This window comes from Lissotriton vulgaris, chromosome 10, assembly GCF_964263255.1.
Source record: "Lissotriton vulgaris chromosome 10, aLisVul1.2, whole genome shotgun sequence".
Classification (NCBI taxonomy): domain Eukaryota; kingdom Metazoa; phylum Chordata; class Amphibia; order Caudata; family Salamandridae; genus Lissotriton; species Lissotriton vulgaris.
In genome coordinates this window covers 433,506,165-433,525,823 of record NC_141698.1, presented here as the reverse complement: position 1 = coordinate 433,525,823, position 19,659 = coordinate 433,506,165, and the positions used below count along the sequence as shown (strand labels likewise).

The following is a 19,659-nucleotide window of genomic DNA, read 5'->3' as shown; positions in this document are numbered from 1 at the left end:
TCTCCTGGGCCGGGCGGCATTATTTAAAATGATGTCCCTGCCCAGGTTCCTGTATGCCTTGCAGAATACTCAGGACCTTGTTCCGGCCCGCTACTTCAGGGAGGTTGAGAGCCTGCAGCGTGCCCTGCTTTGGGATGGTCGGCCTCGTGTCGCTGTCCAGAAGCTTACCATGCCATGGTACGACGGGGGCATTGCGTTACCAGACGTGCGGAGGTACTACTGGGCCTCTCAACTTACCGCTATCAACCATGGTTTTTATGGTCCTGTTGACAGCCCGGGCTATGCCATGGATCGATGGCTCTTGCAAGGTGGGAATTACCACCGCGCCCTCTATTCTAGATCCTTTGATCGGGGCCTCACGGGTCCGACCAAGGCGGCGGTCCACACGTGGCGAACGGTTAATAAGATACAGGGTTGGCAGGGCAGACTGACGAAATTCACCCCTCTATTCGATTCCGACATTTTAGGCAAGCTCTGGCATACCAAGGGCTTTGACAAGTGGGACCTCATAGGGATTTCGAGGGTTGAAGACATGCTGGCCAGGGGGGAAGTTAAGACTTTCCCGCAGCTACAGGCGGAATACCAACTGAGTGGAACAGAGTTCTTCCGTTATGCCCAACTTAAGCACGCAATAGCCACCGCCAGACCGGAGGAGGGTGACATCCCCGAGAGCTCTCCCTTGGAGGACAGAGTACTGGACGGGCATATGCCGGATAGCGCCATCTCTCTGTCCTACAAGAAGCTGATTAATGTTCAGGTCAACCTCCTCCAGCGCTTGCGGGAGCAGTGGGTGGCCGATGGACTGGAACTGGACGACGAGGACTGGCAGAGTGCTGTGTCCTCCCCTAAGGAGGTCGCCATCTCCTCGCGTCTGCGGCTAGTCCAGTTCAAAATCCTTCACCGGGTGTACGTCACCGGCCCCCGGCTTGTGCGTATGGGCTTCTCGCCAGACGGCCTTTGTCGTCGTGGCTGCGGAGCCCCTGCTACTTATTTGCATATATTGTGGGAGTGTCCCGTTATTGCCCCTTACTGGGAGAGGGTACATCGAGTGATGAGGGAGGTGACTGGAGTGGGGTTGGCTGCGGAGGCGCGTAGGTGCCTCCTCAATGTCTGGGAGCCGAATGATTATAACACGGCACAGACCCGGTGGGCTACACTGGGCAACATGGTCGCTAAACGGGACATAGCGCAGAAATGGGGATCCAACGTGGCCCCCCTGGTGGTACAATGGAAGGCCAACATGGATTGGTGTATGTTGCGTGAAAAGACTGTATACACTGCCAGGGGGCGGCCTCAGACATGGAATAAGGTGTGGGGTGCTTGGAACGCTTACAGAGGTGATTTATGTCTGCCACCTGAACCGATGCCCCGCGATGAACGTCTATCACCGTAGACGTTGACGACGGCTATGCTACTCACGTTCTGATTCTCCTGTTCTTCCTTCTCCCCCCCCCTTTTTTCTACATCCTACTTAAGCTCTTTCTGAATCTTCTCTAGCCCCTGACGCCTCCTACTGACTCATAGCCGTTTTTCCTTCCATTGCCTTTTCTGCGCCCTCGGGCGCTTCTGTTCACGTTTCTGTTTTGTAAATAAAATAAAAAACAACCTGCATTGTCCTGATATGAATCGCTTGGCACTATGACCATTCTGAGATTTTGCTGCCTTGCCTCCGGGATGTTAGGCTGAATAGCTGTGTGCTTTACTACAATAAAGGTTTTAAAAATTTTAAAAAATAAAAAAAAGACTCTAGGGATAGGCATAGGGCTGGGGATAGAGCTGGGGCAGGAATAGGGCTGGGAACAGGGATAGGAATAGGGCTGGGGATAGGGATAGGAATAGGGCTGGGCATAGGTATACGAATAGAGCTGGGGATAGGGATAGGAATAGGGATAGAAACAGGGATAGGATTAGGGATAGGAATAGGGTTAGGGATAGAGATACGGATAGAGATTGGGCTGGGATTAGGGATAGGGTTAGTGATAGGGCTGGGGATAGGAATAGGTATAGGAATAGGGATACGGATAGGGATAGGGCTGGGGATAGTGCTATGGATAGGAATAGGGGTAGGGATAGGGATAGAATTAGGTAAAGGGATAGGGATGGGCTGGGGATAAAGATAAGCATAGGGATAGAAATAAGGATAGGGACAGGGCTGGGGATAGGGATAGGAATAGGTATAGGGATAGGAATAGGATAGGGCTAATGATAGGTATAGGGGTAGAAATACACTTAGTGATTTGGATAGGGCTGGGAATAGGGATAGGAATATGGATAGGGATAGGGCTGGGGATAGGGATAGGGATAGGAAAAGGTATGGGGATAAGGATTGGGATTGGGCTGGGATTAGGTATAGGAATAGGGATAGGGCTGGGGATAGGAATAGGGATACGGATAGGGATAGGGCTGGGGATAGGGCTATGGATGGGAATAGGGATTGAAATAGGGATAGGGATAGGGCTATGGATAGGGATAGGGATAGGAATAGGGATAGGCTTAAGGATAGTGATAGGGATAGGGGTAGAAATAGGGATAGGAATAGGGATAGGGCTAGGGATAGGAATAGGAATTGGGTTTGGAATAGGGATAGGGATAGGGATATGGCTGGGGATAGAGATATGAATAGGGATAGGGATTACGATAATGATTGGTATGGGCTCATCTCATCCACTTTCTCCTTCAAAAAAGAAGTCAAATCTATCCTCATGGCTAAATTCACTTGAACATTAACTATGCAATTACTGTTTGTCTGTTTGCCTCCCTCTTGTATTTCAGTGCCTCAATCGACCATACAATCACACTCTACTACCTGGCATTGTGCGCTCCCTGCACAAATTGCCTTATTAAGTTTTCTTTATTGCGCTCTCCTCTCATATGTATGTAAAGCGCTCTAATATCTGCAAGGATCTTGTTCGCGCTATACAAAACTCTGAAAATAAATAAATAAAGGGATAGAGATAGGGATAGGGATAGGAATAGGGATAGGAATACGGATAGCGATAGGAATAGGGCTGGGGATAACGATAGGCCAGGAATAGGGATAGGGATAGGTATAGGAATAGGGGTAGGGATACAGATAAGGACGGGGACAGGGCTGAGAATAGGGATAGGAATAGGGATAGGGCTCAGGATAGGAATAGGGTCTGGGATAAGAATAGGGATATGGCTAGGGATAGGGATAGGAATAGGGCTGGGGATAGGAATAGGGAGTGGGTTAGGGCCAGTAATAGGGATAGGGATATGGCTCAGGATAGGGATACGGATAGGGATAGGAATAGAGATATGTCTGGGGATAGGGATAGGGATGGGGATAGGAATAGTGATAGCGATAGGGATAGGCCTGGGGATAGGAATAGTTATAGGTATAGGGCTAGGGCTGAGGATAGGGATAGAGCTATGTCTAGGAATAGGTCTAGGGCTATGGATAGGCAGGGGTGTAACACAGGCCCCCACATCCCCCTTGTTGCGGGGGGCCCCAGCTGTAGGAGGCCCCTTCAGCACAATGCCCAGGTCTGAGCAGAGCAAAAAGAAAACGAAAAAGCGGTAAAGGAACAGTGATGGGAGGAGGGTCACATAGAGACAACACAGGATGAGCGAGGCCAGCGGAGTATTTAACTGAATTCATATTGGACAAGAAGCAAACAGTGCACACAGGTTACAGTGGGGTGCGCACTGGGAGGGGCAGGGACGGTGTCTCAAAGAAGACACGCACAGTGCGCAAAGGGACAGGAAGCTACAGACATTGGTGACAGGCAGCTTCAGTGGGGGGTGCATACTGGGGCTCCTCTGTAAGAGGATGGATGGTGTCTCGCATAAGACATGGACAGACACTGCACACAGGTGACAGGCGGATTCAGTGGGGTGCACACTGGTGTTCGCTGTGAGGGTAGGGACAGTGCCTCGCAGAGGACACACACAGGGACAAGCAGCTTCCGTGGGGTGCACACTGGGGCCCCTCGGAGAGTAGGGACGGTGTCTCACAGAGGACATACACAGTGCGCACAAGGACAGGCAGCTTCAGTGGGGTGTGCACACTGGGGCCTGTCTGTAGATTTGGGACCGTGTCTCACAGTGGACACGCATAGTGCATACAGGTGAGAGGCAGCTTCAGTGGTGGGTGCACACTGGGGCCCCTCTGTGAGGGGAGGGATGGTGTCTCACAGAGGACAAAGACAGTGCGCACATGGACGGGCAGCTTCAGTGGGGTGCACACTGGGTCCTGTCTGTGATGACAGGGACTGTCCCTCGCAGAGGACACGCACAGTGCATACAAGTGAGAGGCAGCTTCGGTGGGGTGCACACTGGGGCTCCTCTGTGAGGGGCGGGATGGTGTCTTGCAGAATACATGCACAGACAGTGCACACAGGTGAGAGACCGCTTCAGTGGGGTGCACACTGGGGCCCCTCTGTGAGAGCAGGGACGGTGTCTCACAGAGGACACGCACAGTGCGCTCAGGTGAGAGGCAGCTTCGGTGGGGGACACACTGGGACCTGTCACAGTGCACTCAGGTGACAAGCAGCTTAAGTGGGGGGCACTCTGAGGCCCCTCTATGAGAGCAGGGGCGGTATCTCACAGAGGACACGCACAGTGCACACAGGGACAGGCAGCTTCAGTGGGGTGCACACTGGGGCCCCTCTGTAAGGGGAGGGACGGTGTCTCGCAGAGGAAACACAGTGCACAGTGGTGAGAGACAGCTTCAGCGGGGTGCACACTGGGACCTGTCTGTGAGAGCGTGAATTTTGCCTCGCATAGGACACGCTCAGTGCACACAGGGAAAGGAAGCTTCAGTGGGGTGCACATTGGGGCCGCTTTGTGAGAGCAGGGTCGGTGTCTCGTAGAGGCATGCACAGTGCACACAGGTGAGAGGCAGCTTCAGTGGGGTGCACACTGGTACCTCTCTGTGAGGGCAGGGACGGTGTCTTGCAGAGGACACACACAGGGACAGGCAGCTTCAGTGGGGTGCACACTGGGGCCCCTCTGTGAGTGGAGGATTGCATCTCGCAGGAGACATGCAAAGGCAGTGCACACAGGGACAGGGAGCTTCAGTGGGGTGCACACTGGGAGCTCGGCAGTAAGTCAGAAGGAAGCACCTCCATGCACTTTGTAGGGAGGCCCCCTCAAGTTTCGTTACACCACTGTGGATAAGAATAGGGCTAGGGATAGGAATAGGATATGGGTAGGGCTAGGGATAGGAATAAGGATAGAAATAGGAATAGGGCTGGGGACAGGGATTTGGATAGGGATAGAGCTGCTTGAATCTAACTGGATAAGAGGCAAGCAACTTGAGTAAATGGCAAAGCTACAAAAGTAGAAGTTTAGGTCGTTTCGTTTTCTGCTTCTTATTGTCTTTTTCATAAAAAGGGGATCTGGGACACTAAAAGAGCATGTAACCTTATGGGTGATTTAGTGTTTGACATGTATCTGCACCTATTTTTATTTAGCGAACTTCTTCTTTGTACCCACGACCTTGCAGAAAAAACACTGAATATTCATATTTTATTGATATGCCTTAGCCACATAATTGCTGTTGGTACCCCTATAGTCACACGCATCCAGACGTTTTTAAGACTCCAAAATAAAATGATCTAAATACAAACAATAAGCGTAGGCACACCCCCCCCCCCCCTCACTACCTGGAACGCACAGGATACTTAGAAAGGAACTCATTCACTCAAAAACTTTTTGAATGACATATCTCACCTGGAGACATTAGGGTTGGCTCGAATCCGTGTGTGGCAAAGAATGTTTGGTAACCTGTCGGGCACCAGTACCCGGATCTGGTCCACAGCACTGCAGAGCTTGAGGTATCCCAGGTACAGACCAGGTGAAAGGGCCTGGCTGCTCCTTTTGTGATAGGCCAACTTATCCTGACAAGAAACAGAGAATAACAAGTTAACAACGTGTCATGGTCCCTGTCTGATACTTTTTAGACAACCTCTGAGTCCTGAATGGAAATGTAGCCAATATATACATACATACAGCTGCTCGATTATTTTAACTCCTTCGAATCTCATGACGAGCTCAGCTCGTCATGAGCCACGGTGATCGTGTGCTCATGACGTGCTGAGCTCGTCATGACCTTTAGAACGCTCGCACGCTGGGCTAATTCCACTGCAGTGCGAACGTTCTAAAGAAAAGGGTGTGGTCATGATGAGCTCAGCTGGCTCATGACGAGCTGACCTCGTCATGAGCACAGGGGCGCTGTGCGCCCCCCCCCCCTCCCCCGTCCCCCAGCACAGCATGGGAATTTGCCCAGCTGCGAAGGGGTTAAATTAGGCCTCAGCAGAAACTGTGCCACCCAGACTTGGGCCTCCTGGGAAATGTACACAACAGTGCCATCAAGTCTGCAACAATGTTATTGTTTTGACTGCAGACTCAGTTTATATTTGAGCTTTTCCACAGGACTACACAGCGAGAGCCAGCAAGACTCTGGCAGTGTAAAATGTATATCAGTTTACCATGAACAACAGCTAAAAGTATCATTTTTAATCACACTGCAGGCTGCTCTCTGAAATCAGTAGTGACCATCCTTGTCAAACACTCTTCTTGATTCGAATTCTGACTGTAAATTGTCCTGAAATTGATATAAGTATGTCAGATCTTCATAAAAAGAAATATTATACCTACCAAAATATGGGGAAATGCGGATCATGCATCTGAATGATGGGATCAATTTAGGGTAAAACTCTTATAAGCGTCTATGTATTGCTCTGATAAATTATGGTCTCTGAGGTGTCAGACTTTATAGGCTGGGATAAAGTACACATCCTCCTCTTGAGCACTCATCATATGAGCCCGAGGGAAGACCATGTCTAGCCTCCTAGGGCTGCCCTAGATGGCTCTGACAGCATCATGAACTGCATGGTGCCCCCTTTGTCACCTTCAACAGGGGTGGCCACAAAGTGCAAATATACACTTTTGGAGATCCCTTAAAGGAATATGGGTTTATTTAGAGACTCGCAATGGGAACATTTTCAACAATAAAGAGCTGCACACACCGCAAAAATATTTGTCATTAACACCAGCAAACATAAGAACATTTTCTGGGGAGAGAGTACACAACCAGAAACCCCATTTCTGCCGTTGAGACCCCATTTTCCACTTGGAACCACTAAGGGGTTCAGTCAGAGGTCAAGTATCTTACCAGACGGTACCCTCACTACAACCCTTCCAGGACGCTACGATCCTCTAATGACAATCTGATAAAACTAGCCAAATTCAACCTCAAAACCAAAGGTGGGAAAACCCTGACCTATCTGTCCTCCAGAGCCTGGAACTCCATGCCCCAAAATCTCAGGTCCCAGACTAAAGAAATCCAGTTGAGGAAGCAACTAAAAACCTGGATTTTCAATCTCCCAGACGAATATGTCATGGCCGCCATCTAATTCTGCTTCTGTAATTGTATGCATACTATCTAACCAGCGCCAGGATGTTCCTTCCGGAGCGATAGTTGCGCTCTACAAATACAAAATACAAATACAAATACAAATACAGAGGTGGATGAAACAGGACTTCTACCGTAAATCGGCAGATGGCCCTTTCTGTTCACCTTGTGGGTCCCAGGCAGCATTGAGCCAGTTGAGGGGATGAGCTCAGGGGGCTCTACTGTCAGAATAACTGAGACAGCTGCCCATCAACGTCGGGCCTCTTTCAAAACAGCGCCATGACGCCTTTGACTTAAAGGGCAGTCGCTGATAAAAAAATACCCCAAAAAATGTTTTCATTGGGGGGCATAATTCAAAAAATGTCAAGATCCCACTGCCGGTATTATGCCACAGCGTGATCTTGAAATTTTTTAAAGGACAAGTGAAAAACTCCAAGGGTGGACAAGAACCCTACTTACCTCCCCTCCGCGGATCCCCATGACCACCATAGTAAGGGAATACTTCGGAGGTAAAACCCAGCACAATCTGAAGTTGTGAAATTGCTTTTGCTGCGTGATACAGAGTCAAATGCTAAATGTGGGTTTTTATTTTTAGGTAAACATGCCGAACTAGTAAGTTAATTGGTGGGGGCCAAAAATAGATACATGGATTAGGTCATCACTCATGCCCAAGGCCACTGGAACTCTGTAATTCCGTGGCCACAACATTTTCTGCATAGTTACGGATTTGGCAAAAATGTCATATAATCCATCATCTGATACATAGTGTGCAAATTTTACCCCCCAAAAATGTTTTTATCGCAAATGAATCAAAGGTTAGTAAAAACATGATGATACATTTCCCCATACATTGGAAAGTCCTTTGCCTCTCCGGATGCATAATACCAGCGGCCCTGCTCATGCCCAAACATGAGCACAGTCACTGTAACAAATGTCTGTATGGGGGAATCAGGTAACTCCAGGTGCCCCAATATAGCCATTTAAGTCAAGTTAGTCATGGGTGTCAATAAATCATAGCACAATGTCATACTAAGGACAGCATAAGTGACATCTAATTTCACTGTGCTCAGACACCACATAGCAAGGTCCCATGGTCATCAAAAAATCTTTAAAAATAGTAGTAAGTCTTTCTATCAGAAAGTTTCCACCTGTGCTGAAGGTTGTCTTGGAACAGCACTTTCAATTTCCTATATATGTGACCAGGAATAGGTGATAACTCCTGACGCACAGAATGAAGACATTGCTCTTATTGAACGCTCCCTCCACCATCACCTCTGTACATTAAGTAAATAAGCGTCTACCCACGTGGAGCGTCATCAATAAGACATCCAAGGCATTGGGCTCCTCGGGCGATGAAACCGATTTCCGACTACTCTGAAGCTTAGACAAAGGTGTCCAACGAACGTTTTCTGGTGTTTGACTTAGCGTCACCTCCTTCAGGGTTACGACCAAGATGTTGCCTTGCTTGTCCTTGATGGGCTCAAAGTACACCTGCCCCAAGTCCTGGATTCCCAGCAAAGCCTGAAGACATGGAGAAAGGATAGAGTAAAACAGACTGTTCCTAGAAGAGGAAAGGTGTAGAGGTAATTCTATAAATAACTTACGGGGTCTCAGCCATGCAAGTATCTGATCCCATTATTATCACACATTTGTGAGCCAGTGGAAGTGCTGTGTATTCCATGGGGTGATAGAAATAATGGAGCTATAAGTCAGACAATTAACAATAGCTTACTTTATCTGCCTGATTAAACAAGAACTAATATCAAGAGTGAGCACATGTGCAGGGCTAGCTTTAGCGCAGGGGGCTCCGGTGAAACAATCACTTTTGGCGTCCCACATCCCATGACCGTCTTCTCTGATTCTCTCCCTACCACCTGCAAAAGTGCCCCTTATCTCTCCTACCATAAGATATTGCTAGACACAGTGCCCTCCTGAGGTCACAACGCGCCACTCCACAGGTCAGCGCCCAATGCAGCCTCACAAGTCGCGCTGCCTTAAACCCGGCCCTGCACATATGTACAGTATCAATTAGGTATACATAATTTCACCTTAATGGAAAATAATGCTAGTTGAAAGATATTTCATACTATTGTAAATTGTGTTGGTTTTTGGTTAAATCATAGAAACAAACGGGGAGTGCTTGCGTACAGTAAATGGAAGATGACCAAGAAAACCAAGGATAGTAACATACAAAAAAATATAATATTTTCGGAAGCAGCTATTCCTACCAGACAAAAACAAGCGTAATAATAAGGAAGAAGAAGGTGAAGAAACCAGTGAAATATTTTGTTTAATGAAATCCTAGTTGGCGATCAAAGTAATAATGGTTTTCTTTGAGCTAACGCGCCATGTATTGGAATCCCGATCATTTCAAAGCTGTGTAGTTTATACTTACGTACACCGGCTATTCCAATGAGATGCTGTATAATTTTAATTTTGTTATCCATATAGAAACATCTGAAAATTTACAGTGAGTACCAATCACCTCTTCTAAAGCAATATGTCGATGTCATTTTAAGCTGATATGTTCATAGTTTTTACATGAAAATGTGATGATGGTGTCCCAAGCCCCGGTCTAATGATTACAAATTATAAAGCGAAGAAGCCACTTAAGAATGAAACCACACTCATCTGTGAATTTGTGACCCAGACAATGTTATGCTTCACTCCAGACCTCTATGAATTACCAGCCACACATAAACTGTAGAGTTCTTTCACCTGCATCTGGGAGATCGCCAAAAGCATCTTGAACCGCGTCTGAAGAATGCAAGAACAGGATGACTGCGACACAGTGACACACTGCCGCAACCACAGGATATCTTCCCACATGCAGGAAACCTGGAAGATATGATGTAAGCTCTGTTATCAGATGTGTCCAAATTACTGACATCCAGCAAATTACATGCTTTAATATTTCAATAAATTCCATTCATAACATCATCAAGAACATATCTGCTAATCATTGAACTAATCACTTGCAAGAAAAGCCGACTGCACGTGGCAGCAACAGCCTGCATTTCCTTTAATGGCATGTCCGTTCCAGGCTGCAAGCCCATCGTCAGTGACTGGCGAGCCCTACAATACTGTAATAACAAGCAATGTGTTTCGTTGCAGACTTGAAATTGAGTGGCTATCTGAAGTGGGTTGTAGCATAGACCCCAGCTTCTCTACTGCTCCTTGGACTTTCTGTTGAGACTGTTGATTTTGTTGCCAAATGTGGTTCTGGGTATTTGCATTGAGTATATTCTCCTACTGGTAACTACAGTAAATCTAGCAAGTGTTTCGATGTATCGAATTAGATGTAGAGTCAATCGACACAAGAACCACAATTAGCAATATCATGAAGAAGAAAGAAAAAAGATTTTTGTTGGAGGTGAAAAGATAGTCGTTGCACAGCATAGCAGCAGATGTCTCCTACTCCGCCCTTAGACAATCTGCTGCTGGAAATTGACCTACGTAAATAGGCATGCGCAGTATAAGCACTTGTAAGGCTCCTAGGTTCCACATATAGATCACAATGATGACATTACAGGTTCAGTGCCCAGTATACAATATATTTCAAGGTTTGATCACAAATTGGAAGATAATCTCAAGAAGGACAAGATGAACAATTGTCATTTATTACAGAAGGTTACTTACATCATACCCAGTGACAACAAAGAGAAATTTTTATTAATTGGTATAAACAAACAGACAGCATGCAATACTGTTCTTGCTGTTCCTATCAAAACAAATCTGTATTTAGGAAACATACGCTAAAAAGTACTGGCACTTCCAAACTGAAACTATTACAACTTACATATGAGGCTACTATATGCTTCAGTCATGGTCGGGGATAGGGCTGCCTTTGAAACTGTATTAGTTTTGTGGGAGGTTTCCATTAGCAAAGGTGAAAGGGTTTTTTATAAAAACAGAATGGGAAGCCACCTGGGTACTGGCCCTTTAATAGTTTAAGGCTCTTTATTGCTCTTAAGATCTCCTCTTTGGACCTCCTCTTCAGACAAGGGTCGTTCAAGTTCAACCATATCTTTCATATAGATTTCTGAAATTGAAATGCAAAAAAGTTAAGCTTCCCTATCTAATTCTTCGGTGGTCTATGCCTTGTATAGGTCGGTGTAATACCTATAGAAACATGTTATTTTGACTTCCTCTGTAATAAAAATGCCTGCTCTTTTGCTCTCAAGATGGTATTAGGCCTTCAGATGATTATGGACATAATGAGTTCTGTCTGGCATGCTGTAACAACGAGGTCATGTGTGTGGCCTCTATTCCGATAACCTCCAGGGTATTTTCCTTAAAAGTGGTGTTCACTCACAGGAATTCTAACCTGGAGTGTGGAGATAGTCTCAAACTGGCACTGGAAGCAGATGGTACTGGTCAATCTCCCCTATGTAGTAGGCATTTAATCACCAGAAGCTGATACAGCTGTGCACAAGTGAAACGAGGTTCTGAGCAATGGGATTAGTTGGTGGAAAGTAGGTGCCTGAATCATTATGCTTCCAACATTTGTGGTATGCGCACAATGACTACCGATACTGTGACCATGGCATTTTCCAAACTGGTACACGTATTATATTCAACCGTGCCGGCAAAGGTAAATCAAGAAGCTTTCGTCTACAGTGCTTTTCTTTATGGTCTCCATTAAATAGTCGGGCATCGCCCACAAATTTAGAGATACAAACTTGTTATAAGCGTTGACAAGAAACAAGTGTTTCATTTCTGCATTTCATAATTCAACTGCGGTTGTTACCTCTATAAATGCTCCTTGAGTATAGTATCTAGGGGTCTCGGATCTTCATAAACATTCTGTCCAGATGGTGGTCTTTCTTGTAGATTTATCCCAGCAGAGACCAAAACATTGTTGGCTTAACCCATTTTTCCTTTAGTTTTTGTTAGGAATAAATTCAGAAGACTTCGTTCCTATGTGTAGGACAGTCCCCATTTTGTTGATGTATGGGAAACAGGCCTTTAAGTACTGATGAATAGTGTCAGTGTTAAGTATTTTTTGCTTCTGTCATCAATATCTTTCTTTTTTTAATCTTTATTTTCAATGGAGCATAGTTCGTCAATCTTCCTTCGTCATTGTAAGGAAGAATTCTCTCTTTCTTCAAAACATTACATACAGTGCATATATACTTCTAAATTCATAAAACCAGGAGATATATAAACATACCATACAAAGTGCATATAAACAAATGAAGTGCTTACAAAGTTAATTCCAGGTAGTAAAGTGCTTACGATCAACTTATCTATAAATCTTTTTAAACCACCCGATGAAATTCAACTTCAATTCTTCCATATTCTATAGAGCTTCACTACTGAGCCAAACACTCTTTTTTCATAAATAGTTTCCGACCTAAATACTCTTTGCATTTTAATTAACCATTGGGAAATTGTCGGTATTGTCTCGGATTTCCAATTGGCAAGAATGAATGATCTTGCTACAAAGATGGCGAAAAAGATAAATTAACACTGGCAAGTAGTGAGTTCATCCCGTATTTCCACTCTGCCAAAAAGGGTGACTGAAGCATCGGGGAAGAGATCAAGTGACAGACTACTTCCAATTTCGGCAAAGACATTCTGCCAGAAATTCATTAAGTGGGTACATTTGAATACCACATGCATCCAGTCCCCAACTTCCTGTCTACATATGAAGCACCTAGGATCTACAGCCATATAGATTTTATGGAGTTTGGCCGGAGTAGAGGAAATCAGCCATTTACTAAAAAATGCCATCCTCCTGAGATTGGCAGCTATTACGTCCTATAACTAATTGTATTAAATTCTTGCCATTGTTGGAGATTAGGGCGGGTGACAGTAGATGTAAACATTCTCTCTAAATGATCTAAAACTATTTGCATATTTTCTACAGATTTAAATAACCTATACCAATTTCCCAGCCCTTTAGTTCTAAGTATTAGTTGAGCTTTCTGAAGTCGAGAACCATCACAGTTCCCTAAACTCATTAAGCCTGAGCAGAATTTCTTAATCTGGATATAGCTGAAGAGGAGAGGGACATTATAATTTCCTGCCAAGATGAGAAATTCTCACTTTAAAAAAAGTATTTTATTTTATGGTACCCAAGTTTAGCCCACTGACCACGAATCTGAATAGACCACTGAAGCCCCAGAGGTATGCATTCTACTATACTCAGTTGAGGATGCAGCCATGGTATTCTGTGAGCTCACCAGACCTCTTGAAAATGAGATGTTATAACTCTGGGGAACTTATAACGCAAATGTTTTGGTAATTTGGGGATTTGTAAGAAAGGAGCAAGACCAATATCAGATTCCTTAAGCATCAGAGTCAAAACATTTTTTGCAGATAACATATGCTCTGAATTATTATAATTCAGCAAATTAATAAGTGAAGCTTGATAATACAAGCAAAAATGAGTCAGAGCAAGACCTCCATCTTCCGCATTTAATTGTAGCGTTTTAAGTTTTAGTCTAGGTTATTTTGCTTGCCATGTCTTATTTCTGAATCTATCTGGTCAAAGAAAGACTAGAGCACCTTAACCATGATGTTAGAGAATAGAAATAAGAACAAAGGGAGAATATTCATTTTAACAAGAGCCACTCATCCAATAACTGTCAAAGGGAGATCCCTCCATTGCTTAACAAGTTTATGCATCTTATTAAGTGTAGGCAAAAAATTGAGCAGAAATATATCCTCCAAATGAGAGGTTGTACAACATCCTTAAATAGCTTATGGAATGAGTCGTTGAATAATGTCCCTGCATTGAGACGGGTAATATATTGGAGGAACAGTTAAACAATAGTTCCTCTAACTTTGCATGATTAATATTGTACCATATTGTACCTTCCAATTGCCGTAAATTTGCTTATTTTAAAGACATTTCTTGATATGTTGTTTTCATCAGCGACGAAATACAGGACCATATTGTCCGCGTACAGCTTGAGTTTGCAGATCCAAGGACTGAAGCTAAAATAGTATGGTACTGCCTGATGGCACAAACCAAGGGTTCAATAAACAGGGAAAAAAGTGTTGGAGACGTATCCCCCAACTAAAATATAGTGCCAGCTATATTCCAATCGACAATTACAGAAGCCTGGGCTTCATAGTATAAATTCTTCACCACTTGACAGATTTTAGATGGAATCGCAGATTTATTCATAATAGCAAAGAAAACATTCCATTGTACTCTGTCAAATGCTTTTTCGGCATCTAACATCATTATTGCTGCTTTAATGTTTTAGTGCTAAAATAGTCAATTGATTGAAATAGGTAGCGAGTATTAGAAGCCAAGAGCCTACCTTGCACAAAGCCATTTTGATCCCGATGTATAAGGGAGGGGGTCAATTGTGCTAGCCGGTTTGCATGAATATTTTTTAAAGATCTTGTAATCGACACTCAACAGGCTTATTGGTCGATACAAATTTACTTCTTCCTCAGATTTCCCCTTTTTGACAAAACTGATTACTACAGTTTGAGTAAAGGTAACTAGCATTACTTCTCCTTTTAGTATTCCATTAAATAATAATCTCAAAAATGCGTTCAGTTGGGGGAGGAAAGTCTTAAAGACCACGGTTGGAAACCCATCTATCCCACAAGCTTTAGCAGAAGGTGATGTATTCACCACCTGTCTAACTTCTTCAGATGTAATATCGGCAACTAGGGATTCTCTCTATTCTATAGATAATGTGGGACAATCGATCCCATTGAGCCAACTTATGGCTTCCTCTGAAGAAGTGCTATGGGATTCATAATAGAGCTCCCTGTAATGATTACAAAAATGGCAGCAATTTCAGAGGGGTGAAATGTGGGTCTCATAGTGACCGGATCATTTAGAAAAAAATACAATTAGCATTGGCCCTACTCTTAACTGACCAAGCCAAGTACCTACTGATATTATCATTTTCTTCAAATCTTTTTTGCAAGGCTGAGTCATGGGCTTCAATCTCTTTGGAAATAAAGTCTTGAAATTATATTTTGCTTGACGGAGCTTGTTTACCTTCCTGGGAAGGTAGGGCTAGATAGCTTGCCATAGCTATAGAGAGTTCATTTTCCAACTGTAATCTCTCATTGTTCTGTTTTTTCCTCTTATAAGCTTTATAGGTGATTACTTACCCTCTAAAGAAGGCTTTAAGAGCTCCCTATACTGCAACATCTGAAGCTGTATTCATATTAAGTTTCAAAGATTCTTGTAATGCCAGACATATATGGGCAACCCACTGCTCATCCACTGGTAGAGACTTGTCAAATACCCATCTGTACCAAGTTGGGGCTTGTGTTCAAACTTCACATTTTACCAAAGTTACCGGTGGTCCGAGAAGGGGTTTTCAATCATCTCAGACCAGTACTTAAAAGAGCGTGGGAGATGAGAAAAAAGTCAATCCAGGAGGAAGAGTGAAATCTCCTTGAGTGACATGTATACATCCTCTCACTTGGAAACTCGTCCTGTCAAAGTCTTCTCGAGTTTTGTCTGGGTTTTTTGTGCCTGTGAGGAGTCCTTAGCCGGGTCAAACAGTAAGTTAAAATCACCACAGAGCTAATGAAACCCAGTTTGACTTGTAGCAAAATCAGACAGAGCATGCAATGCTTCAGAAGAGTCCTCAATAGGAACATAGTAGCTTACAAAATTAAGAAGTTATTCAGACATCCTCATCTGCACCCAGAGCCATCTTGCACTATGGTCTCTTAGCACTATTGTGACTTTACAGTGTAAGTTTTTAGCTACCAAGATTGCTACCCCCCTAATAGCTGCATCCAAAGAAGCATAAAATTCATCTTGAATAAAGCCAGTCATTTTGTCCATTAACGATCCCTCCTTATAGTGTGTCTCTTGAAGAAAAATTATATTAGCTTGTGGGGCCTTAAACCACGCCAACATAGATCGTTGCTCCACTCTATTATTAAAGCTTTTTACATTACACAATACTACCTTTAGTAATCTGGAAGACATTTTTGTAAGAAGACAGAGACTAAGTAAGCTATTTTACTCCATTAGGTTACCACACCTCTGCTACTTTTTGCTTTTCCCCCTCCCCTTCCCTGGTGACCCAATCCCCCCTTCCACCTCACATCTCCCAGTGACCCCTCATCCCCCATTCTGTGGACCCCTTAACTCAAGATCATCCCCCACTGAGGGTACCCTGGGTGGTCCCACCTCTAACCCCAGTGACCCTAGTCCCTTCCCTTCCTTCCAAACTGTGCTCTTACCCCTCCCACCCTCCCCTGTATTGGGGTGCTGTGACATGGCACCCAAGGTGGTGTTGGTGAGCTGGTGGCTTAACATAGCTAATCCCTGTGCCTCAAGCTCTTGTATATCCGACCACTCCTATTCTGAAAGAGGGAGGAAGGTGTTGCCCTACCCCCCCCCCCCTTGATGTTGTAGGGACTGAGGAAACTCTTGTGATATCTCAACTGACTGGAAAATATGAACCTTCCCCTTATGGAGGGCCTTCCATTTAAATTGCTGGACAATGCCAGCTGGGACCCCAAGGCATAGAAAGGAATCAGCCATGGCTCCAAATTCCCTTCTGCGTCTTGCGGAAAGAGAAGACATGTCAGAAAAAAATTTGAAATCAAAATTATCATTAATTTGGTGAATTTTATCACAAATGGCACATGCCAGAATTTGTTCAGTAGTTCGAATGTCCCCAAAGTTCAAAATGATCGTTCTTGGGTATTTAGCGTTAGGGTACTTAACAGCTGGCACGTGTTAAGACCTTGAGATGGTGAGGTCAGTCTTCTGTACTGTTGCTTCAGGCCATACATACTTAGAAATAAGGTCCGAAAATACTCCCACAAACCATTTGACCATTTTCGCAGCCCTCAGGGATCCCACTTATGCGTAAGGTGCATCTTCATGATCGATTTTCTGCATCGTCTACCTTAATTTGTAAACTGGCCAGCTCAGATTGTAGTTTCGTTATTTGGCCAGTCTATAGAGGCACACTATCTTCTAGATCATATATGTGTTGTTCTGCTTCTGCAACCCGGATTGAAAGTTGCTAGATATGAGATTGAATTGATGATAACTGTGATCCAGTTCTCTTTTTTGCTTCCTCCTGTGAGAGTTTCATATTGTTTTAACTCTGTCAAAATTTGAAATAATAAAGTTTGTGTGGAATCTTCTGATCCTCCCATATTTTTAGTAGTCAAAGGTACTGGAGTAGTCTGTGGAGTGAGCACCTTTGCGGGCATAGCCATAAATAGTGTTTCGGCTGTGGCCTCCACAGAAGTGGTGAATAAGGAAGTGCCCACAATTAACCTTGCCAAAGTCTCACCAGATGAGCACTTGTCATGAGTGTCAAAACTTGCATTGGACTTCGATATCATATAATTTGTTGATTTGTTCTGGCTCATTATGTTGAGTCCTGAAAACAACGAGTAGGCTCCATGCTGCATATTAGCTGTGGGCCCTTTGCTGTCATTGACTGAAAGAGCATCAAGGGATTTGCTTCTGGGCCCAAAAAAGAGACATGATTAAGAGGGGATTCAGTAGTGCTATTCGAGTCGTTAGGGTCCTTCACTGGCAGTGGGCCCAACATAGCGCTTGAATCTTTAGGCCCTGCTGAACATCTGGCTTTCCAAGCCCTGACTGTCCAGATGCCTGAAACCACTAAAAATTCTGGATTCCATCTCTTTAGAGGAGGTGGTTCTTTGTCAATTTTTTGACCCCCGTGTGGAGTTTGCCACAAGTCGGGGTTTGACAACAGTATCTCGGGAGATCATTTTCATGATCCTAATTTCGTGGCTTGTAAAAATGTGGCTTGAGGGGAGGACACAAGCCGCACCTAAACCTAGTTAGGCTGCTTCCGCACCCACCCCTCACCACCTCTCTGAAGGGGCGACCTACTGCCTCCCTCCAGTATCTAAACCTTGAGTCGAAAGTTCTGATTATATGGGTAGTCCATGACAAATATTGTAAAAAATGCAGATGCAAGAACGGATGTCTCTTTTGATTAAAAAGGAGCTGATATGTACTTTTGGCAGCATATACCCTAAAGTCTCAAATTCTCCAGGTGCTCGTGGCTTGTACTATTTTCAGCTTGCCTTCTCAGCCCTCCCTGGCTCAAAATACCGTCTGACGCTGCTGCCCCACCTCCGTTCATCATTTTCGCCTGCCCCATCACATTAAGGCTAGCCACATCCAAACTATTAGAGGCTGTCTGCACTGCCTCACTCAGAGACTCCATGAGCCCCCCTCTGGGAGCGGACTTTCCCCACAGTTGCGGCCACTCGAAACCGGCTGGACCTTTTTTCACTTGTGCCGCCTGAGCCATTTGCCATCCATGCCGTCAATCAGGAGCACATCGTATCAGCTCCGCACTACGCCGGCCACTCAGCCTGTCCCACCTTCAGCCATGGAACATGACAGGGGTGCCCACCGCCTTCCCCATCATCAATACCCTTGAATAACCCCCACCGCCATCTGCTTATGCAATATTCATATTTCAAAATATAATATAATTGATCCAAGCAATAGACCCAGTTGTTCTTGATGTATTCTTTATCCCTGTATGCTGTCTAGTGTATATTTTTCATTCATTGATGTTAGTAAGAGACATCAAAAAGTATGTGTCAAGTTTATTTGAACATACAGTTCCATATACCTCTTGGTGGCAACATTACCCGACACTGAATCACTATGAGTCACCTATAGCCCATATCATCTAGCCATTTTTTACTTATGCCACAACTTACGTTTTGTTTACTGTGGCAGATATGACCTAATTTAGGTATCACACTAATATGAAGGGTCGAATGACTCTGATTCGTATTTTATCTGCAGCCTCATTGAGATACCTTTCAAGCCCTGCATTTGGTACATATAGTGAGGCTACGCAAAGTACGACCCCTTAAAGCATGCCTTTAAGTACGACCCATCGCTCCTCCTTGTTAGTATGGCTTTCTGGAACTTCATATCCTGATTGCTAAGAGAGAAGTGTTCCCAACTCCACCACTTTTCGTAATATTGAGGAACCGTGAAAAGCAATTCTGGAAAGCATCTGGATTTCAATCTGTCCATATGCTTCCGAAACGCGGACCTCTTCTAAGAGACAAAAATATGATCAAACATTATAAAGAATGTTAAAACCTTTTCATTGTATAAGGTTATTTTACTCATCTAGGCATTTAGAATTGCTATTCCATCTAACACATAATGCTATGGGTTATCACTGTTGCTATGTCCCCATCATTAGATGCATTAATTTAATGTGGATTATTTAGCATAAAGGCTCATTTAACCCCCTGACCCTCCTTTCTGAGAACCTCCTACAAGAAAAATTGAACTAAAAAGACAATAC

General features: G+C 44.4%; 1 protein-coding gene across 2 annotated transcripts in view; it reads right to left on the bottom strand.

The window, feature by feature from the left end:
• The window catches only part of LOC147685366 (ankyrin repeat and fibronectin type-III domain-containing protein 1-like), a 3,163,580-nt gene that overhangs the window by 256,365 nt on the left and 2,887,556 nt on the right, over positions 1-19,659 (bottom strand). For both annotated transcript variants that reach the window (XM_086941288.1, XM_086941289.1), the window contains 3 exons: positions 10,100-10,219; positions 8,687-8,902; positions 5,698-5,864 (listed from right to left, as the gene is read on the bottom strand). In XM_086941288.1, the coding sequence (XP_086797414.1) occupies positions 5,698-5,864; positions 8,687-8,902; positions 10,100-10,219 (503 nt within the window). The remainder of the gene's footprint in view (positions 1-5,697; positions 5,865-8,686; positions 8,903-10,099; positions 10,220-19,659) is intronic.